This window comes from Gavia stellata, chromosome 19, assembly GCF_030936135.1.
Source record: "Gavia stellata isolate bGavSte3 chromosome 19, bGavSte3.hap2, whole genome shotgun sequence".
NCBI classification, from domain to species: Eukaryota; Metazoa; Chordata; class Aves; order Gaviiformes; family Gaviidae; genus Gavia; species Gavia stellata.
Window position 1 is genome coordinate 18,010,253 of NC_082612.1, and position 14,670 is coordinate 18,024,922.

Consider the following 14,670-nt stretch of genomic DNA (forward strand, 5'->3'; position numbering starts at 1 on the left):
TAGACCAATACCATTCCCATTAAAAAAGGCTATTTTAAAGTTTTAAGTAGGGGAATTTACTACCAGAAAGGTATCATTTTTAAGGCACCAAAAGAAAGGCTCAATAAAAACAGTCTTGCATTTAATTACAAAAACGAAAGCAAGAAAGCCAAAAAGAAAGTCCAATTAATACAGCATATACAATTTTAAGAAAGTTCCTTAGGCTCTGGCTCTTTTCTAAACACAGGAACAGACAGCTCTCAGGTTCTTAAATATCTAAAAATCACTTTGCCTTTAGGAATGTAGAATGCCCCAAACTGCTGACAACCAGGGTTGCTTTCTTAAATTTTTCTCAAATTCTTAGTACTTGTCAAATCAATTAAGAATGACAGGGTTTCAAAAGTATTTATCACTCATGTCATAACCTCTACACAAAAGAAAAAATTCTATTCATCCCAGAGGATTCAGCATGCCAAGATGCAGAAATCAATCTGTTTCTATAACCTTAATATTTTATTGATCCTCTTTTATCTTACAAAAATGACAACACAGAATTACTTAGGCACACCACCATCAAGGTTATGTAAATGCTCAATAGTAAAGGTAACATAAAATCCTTAGTATCGCCTCTCTCCCACCAAATAGACACAATTACTAAGAATTATTTTTTAATCAAAAGGCCTTGCACGTAATCTTTTTACCTATTACACATAACCTTAAATTTAAGGTCAAAATTTAACTATAATTTCCATTATGCCCAAAGACAGCAATTTCAGACAACATTGTTACTTAAACCTCACCTGAGAGCAAAGAAGCATCACCAGCTCCACAACTGAACTGCTCGATTTCATGCACACAAGACCTACGAAAGGAAAAAAGGGCATACATAAATGCGTGCTTATATGGCACCAGATGTTAACACAAACTATTTTGAAGCGCAATAGATTAGAAGCGTTTTGACAATCAAAAGGAAGCTGAAATTCTCATACCACTTCCAGTTCAATTTTGTACTTTATCAGCACAAAATAAAAGTAAGTACGTGAGAGGGAGATCATAAATTCCATGCCTCGCATCTAAAGATGCAGCTAATAGTAATACATTACCTCCATTATTCCCAGTTTCATAAACATTTGTATGTCAAAATGATCAGAAGTGTGGTTAACATATGTTATATTAATCCACTGTATCTACATTTTGCTATTTCTTGAAGGATTGGGTCATTATATATGCAGAGAAGGGAAATGGCTTTATGACCTTTGCTTTCTCCATTGCGCATTCTCCTTTCAGCCCCCAGCTATCAATCAAGTTTCCATTTTGTTTCGTGGCAGCAGACATCCCAAACACTCTTATTAGTACTTTGACCCTTAACCCCACACTAAACCTTAGCAGAAGTGCAAGCAGTAACCTATTATATATTCTCAATTGTTTATAAACTAATTTGACTATTATTATTGTTTGTATTCACATTTTGTTTTGTGTTTGTCTATAAGTGGGTTTTAGGCCCAAAATTTGGTTTCGTGTGTTCATTTTTGCCTAGACAGTTCACACACTCCCAATCATTTTCCTGGTTTTTTTTTGGTCATCCAATCTATGAAATACTCATCTCTCTGGGTATATCATCTATACTACAGCCAAAATACCTTGAAGCCAGTTTATCTTTTCTTTAGCTTCAGACAAAAAAAAAAGTAACTAAATAGGATATTTACTTCCCTGGAAAATAAAGCTTTGAGAAAAATCTCTTTCCTATTATTCTTATTAAACGAATGAAATAAATGTGTTCATGAGGCAACTTCCATTAAAATGTTTATCAGCTAAAGCAATGCCCACATGTAAAATCAAAAAAGGAATCCCATCATTTTCAGTCTGACAGAAGACAATTCATACACTTCTTCCTACCCCAAAAGGTAGGCAAGCTAAATTCCTAAACTAAATAACTTCAATTTCAGTGAAGTTTAATGAAGTCTCAATTTTGATATCAGCAGTCTTCAGTAAAACACTTATCAGTGTTTGATACTCTAATTGTGTCTCTGAAAATGTTAACCGTAGCCAGCGCTACAAACGGGATGCCTGTCCTCATCCATGAAACAAGTAGTTTCAAAATTGTTTTTTTTTTTAAAAAAAAAGAACTTTAATTCCCCAGGAAGCAACTAGACCTATTACTGCAAATACAGCTCATGTGCAAGTAATCAGCTCAAGTTTAGCAGCCATGAGCTTCTAACATGGAAGTGCTTCATTACTGGAAGCTGCAACAAGCTCAGGCCCTAATTCAATTCACCGCTTTAACTGGACAAAAAGTGCAATTTTCACTCTAGAAAATCAGTGGACAATGCCATTTATATATATAAATTTATATAAATTAAGAGAATTTATAAATTATGAGAAAACTGGAAAACTGGTGTTCACTACTAAATTCACAGTGTTCCAATAAACATGATTTTTTAAATTGAGGACATTAATGTCTGCATCGCAGAACTGAACCTCGTTTTTAAACAGAAACCCCCCCAGTAGAAAGAAAACTCAATCATCTCAAGCTCAATCATTTTAAGCCAATACCAGAAGAGCTATGATCGTTGTTGTGCAGCTGGATCTTCATCCTCTCAGAAGTAGCAGAGAATTCTTCTCAATACTGACAATGATTCCTCTTACCTGTACGACTGCCTTCCAGTTAGAAACCAAAAGACAGAAGCAGATTCACATGCAAGAGATACACCATAACATGCTCTGCTGACATAGTTCCCAAGAAGCCTGCATCTAAGTGTTGACTCTGACACCAAGTTTTCCTTTTAAGGCTCATAAAACACATTTCATACACCAGCTTCTATGGGACAGTTCCCTGGAAGAGTTGGAAAACTAAGGAAGAAACAACAGCAGTTGGTCCCATATAATGACACATAGGAAACTATGAGAAGAGATGGAGGCAAAGAGGTAGGAGAGATGGCAAAGATGAGGAGGCAATGACAATGACCTCAGAGGACTAAAGACAAAAGGAACAGGAGGCAGTGAAGTCCAGTGGACAGCATTGTGGGGGAAGGGAGGGAGAAAGCTTCTAAGGCAGAGCCCGCAGGAAAAATAGAAATTTTGGATCTCCAAGGTAAAACAAAGCACACAAAAAAACCCCCTTTTTTTAAATGGAAACTTACTTGTACCTTCTATCAGCAACTCCTGCCCATGGCTGCCCAAAAGAGTCCGAGAAAGAAAGGGAGCAAAATCCACAAAAATCTCTCTTAGAAGTGGGGCAGCCTTTTCCAAAGCATGTTCAAGCCTGTCTGTAATACTAGTAGAGAGATACATGTGATTAACAAAAAAAGAAGGACGTTGCTGAAATTTTGGAGAAAGGAGTATAGTTTGTGGCAATGTTTAAGTGATATACATGTATAAGAAGGAATCAGTAATCCGACACTCATACTTTCCCAAACCTTCATTAGGTATTGAACATCAGCAAAACAACATTCTTAAGTGATGTGGAATCAGAGTATCAACTGTAATATCAAAAATGTGAGCCACAGCACAGCTGTTCAGATGTTCAATTGATGAAGTTACCTCATATTTGAAGCAGAATCCTGGGGCACTGAAGAAACTGTAGGGACAGAGGGCAATTTTGAATTAGATGATCCCCTTCCTACAAGAGAAAGTAACAAACAAATTCTGTAAGAAAACATGCCAGAGGTTAGACAACTGGACCAGAAACTAAAGCCTCAAGCTCGACCTCTGAGAAACCATGGTTTTCAAGCGTGTGTGAGGACTAGGTAAACCCTTTCATCTCTTTGTACCTCCAACTTTTTTTGCTGTAAGACTCCAGTTTACTTACATTCATATTTACCAGGTATGCCATGGCAAGCTTTTTAAATTTTGCTCTAGCACAAACAGAAAGTAATTCAAGGAAGCGGAAGCCTTGCAGTTTGCTTTGTGAAGGAAGCCAGACTAGACTGCAGCGACCCCTTCTAGCCTTATAAGCCATAATTCTCTCTGAACAAATTTAAGACGACTTACAACCTTAAGCAGCGAATACAAATAATGTCTTACACCCTTAACATTCCCGTAGTGTACTAATATATACTTCTACTAATATAACTAATATATATTAATACAAAGCCAAACGGTAACATTTTAAAGCATCTATTTTGGTTACTAGGAAGTGCTCGTCCAATTTCAAGTCACTTGCACAGAAAACCCGTAATTTTTTTGTCTAAAATTAAAACATATTTGTGTCAAAATCAAGCAGCATGCAAAATAAGTGGGTATTTTCAACAGCCTGGCTTAAATTTTTGCAACACTGGGACTCTGACAAAGACAGCTGTGATAAAATTCTCCATTGCACTGCCAGCATCATTAGCATGATGGCAGTGGTATAACCTCACTTATGAGTTATTAACTTTGCCACATCAATTATTCAAAGGTTGATAGGGAAGACTGGGTCATTTATGTATCCTACGCTTACAAAAAAAAAAGCAATTGTGTTATGTCAAATTGACACTACATGGCTCTCATCAGCAGAGTAGGAATCTGTAAATACTAAATTCTGCTGTTCAGTAAATAAAGAGAAATACAACCTCCATACTGCAGTATGGATTGGTATTAGCAATGATGAAGAGGGGGTAAGCAAGACAGCCAGAGATTTCACAGATATTTGCTGCCAGGATAGGAATGGTGACTCACAAATCTTGCATTGCATTCCAAACTATAGAGAGGAATGAATCTTAGCAGACAGGTTTCTGTGCATTTCCCAAGAGCATGACTGCTTCTAGTCCATCTGCAATCCTATCTCTTTCCAACCTTAGACCCTGTCCTATTCTCTTTCCTCTCACCTCGCCACTTTCAGATTCTTACGCTGCTGGAAAGGGGGGAGGGAGAAAAACAAGAAAGGAAAAAAGCATGAAAGAAAAGAGTTTAATCATTTCAGTTCTCACATTTACCTTAGCAAAGACGTGACCCTTCTCAGAACTATAAGTATAGAAAAACTCCTGATCGTTCCACCTAGACTGGAGTGAGCTCAGTTAAATGCATTCTATCAGGAAATAAGTTGCTAAGATCTTGAAAGTGTCTACCAAAATGCATCAACTGCAACTTTTCAAAGCCTTTCTACTTGACTGAAGTGGAATAGATTTGTAAAAAGATGGCAAAGACAGATCCCTGAGATACTAAGTTAATTTCTCCTGTCAAATTTCAAACTTCTGCTCCAAAACACTGGCACACAGAGCTTCCCCCCAGAAACGCTGGGGTCTTGTGGGGTTTTTCTCCTGCTTGGGGAAGATGTTTTTCTCTAATCTTGCTTCAAAGGCAGCACAGAAACGAATAAATTAAACTCATGCATCAAAATGGCGAAAAGTTTTGCTCTTATTTCTTTTTCTTTCTCGTAAGTAGGAGGTATCTTTGTGAACGGGATTTGCTTATGCTTCTCATAAATTCAGCACAAAGCTCTTATTTTGACTTTTGTATGGGATGACAGATGACGGGGTCAGAAAGAAATTTTGAGTGGGCCATACAAAATGAAGGACAAGAAAGCGGGGAACAAAGCATTAGCTGAAAGCAAGGTGGAATCCGAATCTTCTGGGCATTGTTTCCTAAATAATTTCTCTAATAAAGGCAAATCACAGATATATTTCTGAGAATTTCAATGGTGATGGCTAGATTCTGTAAATGTTTTCAATATTTTAATGGATATAATTTCATTTCTTTAAGATCTAGTTTTACATAGTCAAACCACCAAAAAGTATTTTGGATATTCCCAAAGGAAAAGCAGTCAAATGATGTGCCGAAAATAAGAACGGAGCCTCCTGTACAGAAAAACAAAACAAAGCTCACAGAAAGCAACAAGCCACATGATTCAGCGGTTCCAAAGACTCCAGTTGTTTGTGAGATACTTACCAGCTACCATCATTCTTTCTCTTTTTTCTTTTTTTTTTTCCCCTTTTTCCCCCCCCCACACATACATTCATACTCAAGTATGCACAATACACTGCCTGTTGGATTAAGACTTTAAAGCAATTATTGCATTTTCATTATAACCTTTATATTTAAATAATTTCACCAGAACTCCCAGCTTTCTCCCTAAAGCCCAACATCCCTACTGTCATTAAACAAGTCCCTCTAACTTGAAAATATTCTTAAGGCCACATGCCCAGTCGCAGACTTAAGCCATAAGGGTCCATACGGGGAAATCAGCACACTGATCTGGGTAGTTCAACAGAATACACAACTGAAATGGCATCCAAAGCCTTCAAAATAAGAAAGTCCTCTCAACACGCCGACTGCACATGGAGAATGTCTTGTTATAGAAACGCTTGCATGCTTTTTACTACATATAAAATCTGTGACCAGTAATCCACTAATTATTGGGTATGTTAGAAAGCCAAAAGTATACACAACTAAAATCCCACCATATTAAATGCATAGCACAATCAAGGATCACTTTATCGGTAAAAAATAAGACTTTAACAGTGCAGCACAGTCGCTTGAGTTTTACAATTCAACGACATGAAAATAATTCAGGGCAATATTTAGGCCACAAGCACAATAACTGAAGGGAAATTTGGAAAAAAATTCAAGGGAAAGCTCTGCAAGGACAATGAAAGGGCGTAATAGCCATCACGGGGCTAATAAAGAGACACACACTCAATCCGGGGTAACTTGGGGGTTTTGTTGTTTGTTTTATTTTGTGGGATGGGTTGGGGTTTTTTGTTTGGTCTTCTATTTTTACACACAATGGCACTGGGAAAAATGGTTAGAGCGGGAGGTAAAGGAAATCACTGACAACACAGATAGGACATGATTTTTTTTTCTTCTAGAAATCAAAACAAATTGTGCATAACAGATTAGGTATAAATGTAAAACTATGAAGTTTTAAGTTAAAATCAACTTTTAAATATAGACATAACAGGAAAAGCACTGATAATTTGAATTTGACAACAGCATAAGGCAGGCACCTATATGAACTGATACTCTTTTTGAAGATTATGTAAGGATATTTATGGCCTGAATTTCTTCAGGCTTATCATCACCTAAATCCACATTCCAAACTCAGATATATTTCACTAAAAGGGGTGAATCTCAGATTTATCACAGCTGAGAATTTCAGGGTTTTTTAGATAGGATTAGGCATAGTGATTTTTGCATTCAAATTTTGTTTTGTGGAAGTACTTTTTTGCCATTATTTAACTCAGAAGTGGCTTTTTATTCTAACATTTTTTCTGCCTTTAGTAAAAAAAATGAAAATACTTCAGTAGCATATTTTCATCCACAACACACATGTGGGTAAGTGCAGTAGCTACTTCAAACATGTGGAACTAAACTGACTTATCTCTTCCTTATCCTTTCACTGATAAACTGGCTCCTTCAAACTGACAGGTTTACAGACATTTGCAAGAACATAAAAGAAAATGCAAATAGATCATCTGTCTAGCACTCTTACAGTGAAACCTTATTGTTTATTCAAGGTCCCCAAGGGTCTAAACAAATAATGCCTCTAGCAATAAAATATTGTTAACGGAACCCCTTGTGCAAGATCCTCAAGCTTTTGCATATACACTTGCAAAGTACGCTCGGCCATACACAAGCAGCGCGTGATGTACTTCACTCTGGGAGGACGGAGATGACATAAAAAAACCCAAAGAGTTTAATTAAATACCCATACCTCTTCATTTTGTACAACAGACCTACCATACATAAATACACTGATGCCCTTTATGAAAGGAGTATCTGGCAAAATAATGAGCTCATTCAAAAATATACTTCCGGGGCTGGAAGTGTACAATGCAAGACTACAATGAAAGGTTTTACAAGCTAATATAAGGGATCTGTTACATAAACACATCTGTAGGTTAAACCAAAACAGATTTCACAAAACAATGGTGCACTCTCTAGAGATAACAGTTTTTATACTGAAACAGTACTAAACCATTTCCATTGCATATCATTAGCATTGGAGATTTTTAGAAGTGTCATTCTGCTTTGGTAACTAGCTTTCAACTACTGGCACTGTAGAGTCGGAATTCTCTCTGAAATAATTACTATAATCCAGAGAATTTCTGGAACTACCTCTGCACTGATGGTAACTCACTTCACATTCGTTTGTCTTACTTTAACTTGGCTCCCACTAACTTCTTTTGTTGCGAGACTTCAAGGTTATTTTCACTCATGTACAAAGATCAATGAATATCATTCTTTGCAAAACAAGCCAACTGGGGTAGAAAACTTACATTTTCCTATACGTAGGACTAGATTTCAGGAGTCACAACTCCTTTTTTATCTCCTGGTACTGCATATTCCCAGGTTTCTTCCAAGCACCCATCTCCTTTTTCACCTCAGCCTTTGACGTGGCTTTGTTTACGACTTCACACGTTGGGGAACAGCCCATGTCTCCGCTCAGGAGAAGTGGAAATCCTGCTGGCAACTCTGTGTGGCTCAGAGGCAAAACAAGTGAAACTCAGAGAACTTCAAGCAAGAGGGGGAGGAGGTAGGCAACAGAAACCGAGTGGATCTTCTCGGTGTTTTCTACGCTCAGGGTGTCAGTAAGGGCAAGATGCAATTCACTCCTGCTTCCTACAGAGCTTCCATACTCCCTCTTCATAAAAATTATACTTGAACAACCATTTGCAAACTGAATAGCAAAAGCCTCAAAACTGCATTCTTGATGAGGCACTAATAAAACGCATGTGAAATCCTTCAAGTACGTAAACGGAGAAACTCAGAGCATCAGAGAAAATGGCAGGAGTGCAAACTGCAAAACAGTTCAAAAAAGTTCACACCCCTTCAGAACATTACAACTGTAATTGAAACATTTAAAAGGAAAATTAAGTGACAAACAAAAATACAAGCGTCCCACTAGCATATCCACAATAGCTCAGAAAACTCCGCCAAGTCCCACCTATCCAAACATTAGTCCTGCCCTTCCAACAGCCCTTCCTGGACACGGCGTGTGTAAAACCTCTGCATCAAATCTCACATTCAGCCTATGAGCCAATCCAAGGAAGAAACAACTCGAGTACATTCCTCCTCCTTAGATTATTACTAGTTAATATGCTCTTTTGCTCAATACCACCCTCCCTAAGAGATAAACGAGTGGCTCAACACGGGCCACGAAGAGGCTTTATTTTCTCCATTCATTTCCAAGATCTTTCAACAACTGGAGTAGCAATTCCAGCAGACCAACGACCCAAATATCAGCCATCAGCAACACACTGCCGGGCGAGCTCAGTCCGCACGGGGCACATCTGCATTCAGGAACAGCTTGTTGTGCTGTGAAACGCTCTGCAGCTTGAACAAGTAAAGGTGAAGAAACTTCTCCTGCAAAAAAGGCCAGGCTGTCCGAGGCCGAAACATGTTTTCACCCTCTTTCAAAGTATCAGAGGAACAGCGCGAGCTTAGATGGTTATCTTTCCAAATTGTCAGCACTTTGTATTTCGTAGCCCAGAACATGTCACAGCCACTTGATATGAGCTTAGGACAACCTTACGGGTCAAATATCTGAGATACTCACAGACCTTGAGCTACAGGCAAGATGCAAACTTCAGGAAAAAATATTGGGAAGGAGGTTGATGAATTCTGAGCACAGGCAAATGGCAATAGAGGCATTTGGGACCACAGAGACTGACTAATATTCCACACAGATCCTACCTTGACCAAGTAATTTTGACATCACATCTACAGGTGGAGGATGCTCACACACTACATAAAACTTATTTCCAAATTATGCTTATGTACACATATGACTAAAACACCATCACTTGCTGTTTAATCTCATTTCAATGTCTGTATCTCCCTTTCACCTCTGTTTTGGAGTAAATTGACTTGAGTCTCCACAGTAAAGCATTATATGTTATTATATTTAGGTTCTGTTTGCTTAATCGGTTTTTAAAACATATCAAACAAATGCATACAAAACCCACTTTAAAAAAATTCTTTGACTTCAGAAAAAACAGCTGAAATGTATTTTTAAATGTATAATGTTTAATAAATAGCCTTCACATAAAATGTGAAAAAGCCCAAAATTTATATTCACTACATAAACCCGTAGTCTCAGCACTTTTTAAAAAAGGATTTAAATAATTTTTTCCTTAATTACAAAAGTGAACAGACTTACAATAAATGTTAGCTGAAAAAAAATGAGAACAATGTCTTGATTCTCTGCTGCATAAAAACAAAAATTACTGAAAGAACATGTGATTTGAACTCAGGGGAAAAATATATATATTATATTTTGGTTTTTTTAGGAAGCTCGCTTATTGCTACTTGGATCTTCAAATAAAAAAGTTAAAGGCCTTGTACAGAACTTTATTTCAAACTTAAATGTCTGCAATATACATGAGCAACATAAGTGTAAACCACTTCAACTCTGCAAAATTTTTGTTTCCGTGCCATTATTTCAGTGGGGGAAAAAAGAAACAGTCTCACGTTTTAATCTGTTTAAGGCATGATTTCATTAATCCCTTAACTTTTTCTTTTAATTAATTAGATTGCCAGTCTAAACATGTCGACTATTTTTAATCCTGATTAGTTTCTTTTTATGCATATCGGTTCAGATTACATGTCCAATTTTTGCCAAAACTCCCAGACGTGCTGGAAGTCACACAGTTACAAACTGCATCAGTATTGTTTATTGTCTGGATTTCTTATACATTCTACAGGCACAGGAACACTTATTTTTCCTTCTATACATTCTTAAAAAGATCGACTAAATCTGAAAATCAATGTTCACCTGGTTTGTTTCTATTAAAAGCAAGTGAATACTGACTTCAGAAATTGTAATAATTAAGCTCACATCTAACCTGGGTAAACCAGTAAGAAGTTAACAAATTAGCAATTATTTTAAACAATTTCAATGTAGGTAAAGTTTTATTATTTTAAAAACAGATTAGCTGCTCAGAGCCAATCTTCCCCAAAGAACTGTGACTTTTTAAGAGACAGCTCATTTTCCTAGTCCAAACATTACTCCTAGACTAGTATAGTGCTACCTCCCGCAATCTCAGTGACAAAATGGATTCTGCCTTTTGCGAAGAATAAGGACATACTGGATTTCAACAGCTTTTCTTTTCCTTCACCGTGGCTGGAACAAAACCTTTTTGATTTTCCCCAAGAAATGCAATGGGCAATTGAAGATGGCAACAAATATCTTCCAGACACATGAGTACTAGAGGACATGACAAGGGATTATATTACATTTTTTTTCCCCTCAGCCTTTGCAATTTGGATGTAAGTTCATAAAAACAGGAAGCAAGAAACTCAAACATTGAAAAGAAACACCAATAATCAGGCACAGATTGAGATTTCCTTGATTAAGATGCAAATCAGTTCTAAGTCTTGACGTTAAACTTCATGGGCACAAACAATTATGAGATCCTACACAGCCTTGTGACTTTAACGGGGCTAAGTAGAAAAGCCTGCCTTTGACACAGCATATAAGGTTAAACATCATTTATCTCATACAGAATGACCAGAAAGACTAAGGGTTCAAAGGACCGCTTGCTTATAAACAACCTACTCAATTTTGTCCCCACTGAAAAAACTGTCCAAAGCAATTAGTTCAGCATCAACACTGAATTTGACCTCAGGCTAAAGCTATTGGAAACACTGGTATATAATTTTCAGTCCTACTTAGCACTAACACATATATCCTTGGACTAACACCCTACAATTTATAAATTTATAAAGCTTATATTTTACATAACAAAAAGTAGTCTTTAGAATATACCATATTTATACTAAATTCAAGTTAATATAGTATGCCTGCTTTACAAAAACTGTGAGAAATCTTAAAGTTGTGACAAATATTGCTCAGACATTTGCATTTGTTCTGCTAGATGAAGGCAAAAGGAGAACCCAAAAAAAGCTTAGCAAATTTTTGGTTATTTTTAATACAACACTACGCTTGTAATTTTTTTTATTTATAAACAGGTTATTTTTTACATTTGTGTAGCTACAGCATCAAAACTGGGAATAATAATATGATCTGGGGGATAAACTCTCAGAAAATATCAAAAAGGATGAATTCTTATATTCATGAACCCACATAAAGTCAGTGACAACTGGTCCAGTTTAACCTAGAGCCACATCTATTTTCCTGTGAAGTATCTGATACTGGTCTTTGTTAGAGGCACGGATACCAAATGCAGGCCTGCAAGCTGCTAGGGAGGGCATACGACAAAGGTAGAGACAAAGCAGGATGCAGGCTACAAAGATCTCAAAGGTCCTTTGTCTGACTTGATAATTTAGGACATGTTATACCACATACACTCCAGGAGTTAAAAAAATTAAATAAAGTGTGAAACACCACCTTCCCAGATTATGGACACATTTTCCCCTAAGAAAATACAACCAGCAATAAGTATCAATATTCTTAGTATAAGCAAGACTTAAATAGACAGATAATATATATACACACTAATCAGTCTGATAACGGAAGGCCACTAATGACTTAATGTCTGAAGAACAACTGTTGTCATCTACAGTGTTTTGAGATACGGATAACTACTGAAAAACATCTCACCTTCACACAACAGGTAACAAAAATAAAAACACGTAACAAAAACTTGTTCATTTGTATTCAGAGTGAGTGGTGAGGGAAGGAGAAGCAAGAAAGGAAGGGTTGGGATTTAAGTTGTTTAATTTACCCTTACTCACCAGGAGATTCTCCTGACAAATCCGGGGCTTGGGCTGAATCTAAAGAAGAAACCACACTGACAGCATTTGCAGGAATACCCATAGCAGCTGTAGAAGAGGAAATGGTTGATTTCTTCGGTGGTACGACGACACTCCTAGGTGAAGACAAGAAGCTAGTCAATAATACTGTATGAAGGTTCACACATCATGATCCTTGTTTATACATCTAGCACATACACTTTGACGTCCCACAAAAGTACCGTTCCTTCCCTATTGTCTTTTTCCATCACCTTTGGCAATCTACCTTAACCTAAAGGACACTTCTCCCTTGTTCAGTTTTTATGGTACACTTTAATATCTCATGCACTCCTGCAAAATCCCTGACAAACAAGCACACAGTTAGAAGATCAGCAGGAAAAGTGACCTGCAAGTAGGTTTTACTTTACACCTCAGTTTCCCTAAGATTCGGTTTTAAACTTCAGGCAACTATTTACAAAAAGATATCACAGTATTCAAAATGAAAACTTTAAGATAAATTATCAACACTGAAGGTTGCCTTGACAGTATACTACTTCTGATATGCTAACGCAGAACAGAAAACTGACTGAAGAAGGATATACTCTAGCTAAAAACATCCTAACACATATCTGCGTGCACATACAAACATTCACACCTCTTAAAAATATGGCTAAGGCATGAATTTGAGTGTATCTTGTCAACCAAGTTTTACTCATATAACAAATCAAAACATTCTTTGGAATTGAAGAGAATCTCCATCTTGTATACAAGTTAAATGTCAAGCCTTATAGTCAGCATTAAAGATTACACAAGAGGAAAAGACGCAAAGTGACAAGTTAGGCATGGAGATTTATCTCACATGTTACTAAGACATCTATTTATGCTACACCAATTTCAATTAAATTGTAGTACTTTATTCCAAATACCTAAAAGGCCTTGTTAAGCATACGTTAAAGGCATTTTTAATTGCAAGTTAGCTCCATAAACATGCAAAAACCCAGCTAATGAGGTAAAGAGTACGGCTGATATATAATGCACTCCCACAGCAGCGCTTACTTTTAATTACCTGGTGTTAACCGTAAGCCGAAAGTCTTCAACGTTCAATTTATTTAATCACATCTTTTGTTGACAGTACTATAACTACACACTGAAAGTATTCCCTTAATAGCTTTAAAATATTCATTTCCTAAATAAAGTAACTTAGAAACTTGACCCAAATTCAGGTGTGATAACAACAACCAAAGAAGTTCTCTCAAATATTTCTAGAATAGTTCTTGCTAGAATGGGAAAAAAGGACTGTATTTGACTCCCTTCTTCAGCCCAAAGGATGTCACAGAAGCTAGACCACGTTACTGATTAAATCAACCCTCCTTAATGGCAGGAGTAGGCAGGCACCATACTTGGAGGCAGTACATGTCATATCATTATAAGGGTGACTGCTAATGTTAACTATACACTAAAAAAATAGAAGGAACAACACCTGAGCCCCAAGGCAAGAGATTGAGCCTAAACCATGAATTTTGCTCATATGCTCATGCCAGTTTCCCCCAAGCACAAAAAACCCCCGCACCATATATTTCAACTGGCTTCTAAATTATAGCCACATTACTAATTAATATTGCATCACCCAGGTATAAGAAGGGGATCTCTCGCTCAAGATCCTGTGACATACACTGTCTGGAAACTGTTAGTACTATTCTATAACACACATTCAAATACCTGGAAGGGGCTGGGAAATTAATACAAGTTGACTGAGTAGAAGATGCACCCACAGATAGTAAACTTTAGGACATTCCTGCAACATCCATGATGCTGCACTGAAGCCCAGATGTGTTCCTTTACATATTTTAAGTTCTTTTACTGGATAGCTATCCAATTCAAGAAATACTGATCAATAATATTAAACCCAAATCGTACAGACGTATTACAAATACATGTCTATTCACGCGGACTCTACGAGATCTCAGTGCACGAGCTGGAAATATTTCTTTGCACACCCACTAAGTTTCAGAAACAATTATCCATTTGCTGCTAAGTAATACACACACAATTATATTGGATGCAAGGTGATACGAGAGA

General features: G+C 37.0%; 1 protein-coding gene across 1 annotated transcript in view; it reads right to left on the reverse strand.

Moving 5' to 3' along the window:
• The window catches only part of LRBA (LPS responsive beige-like anchor protein), a 426,037-nt gene that overhangs the window by 309,771 nt on the left and 101,596 nt on the right, over positions 1 to 14,670 (reverse strand). Inside the window, exons 33-37 of the mRNA XM_059826740.1 lie at positions 13,992 to 14,047; positions 12,595 to 12,728; positions 3,520 to 3,598; positions 3,126 to 3,253; positions 780 to 841 (exon numbers count right to left, since the gene is read on the reverse strand). Of these exons, the coding sequence (XP_059682723.1) occupies positions 780 to 841; positions 3,126 to 3,253; positions 3,520 to 3,598; positions 12,595 to 12,728; positions 13,992 to 14,047 (459 nt within the window). The remainder of the gene's footprint in view (positions 1 to 779; positions 842 to 3,125; positions 3,254 to 3,519; positions 3,599 to 12,594; positions 12,729 to 13,991; positions 14,048 to 14,670) is intronic.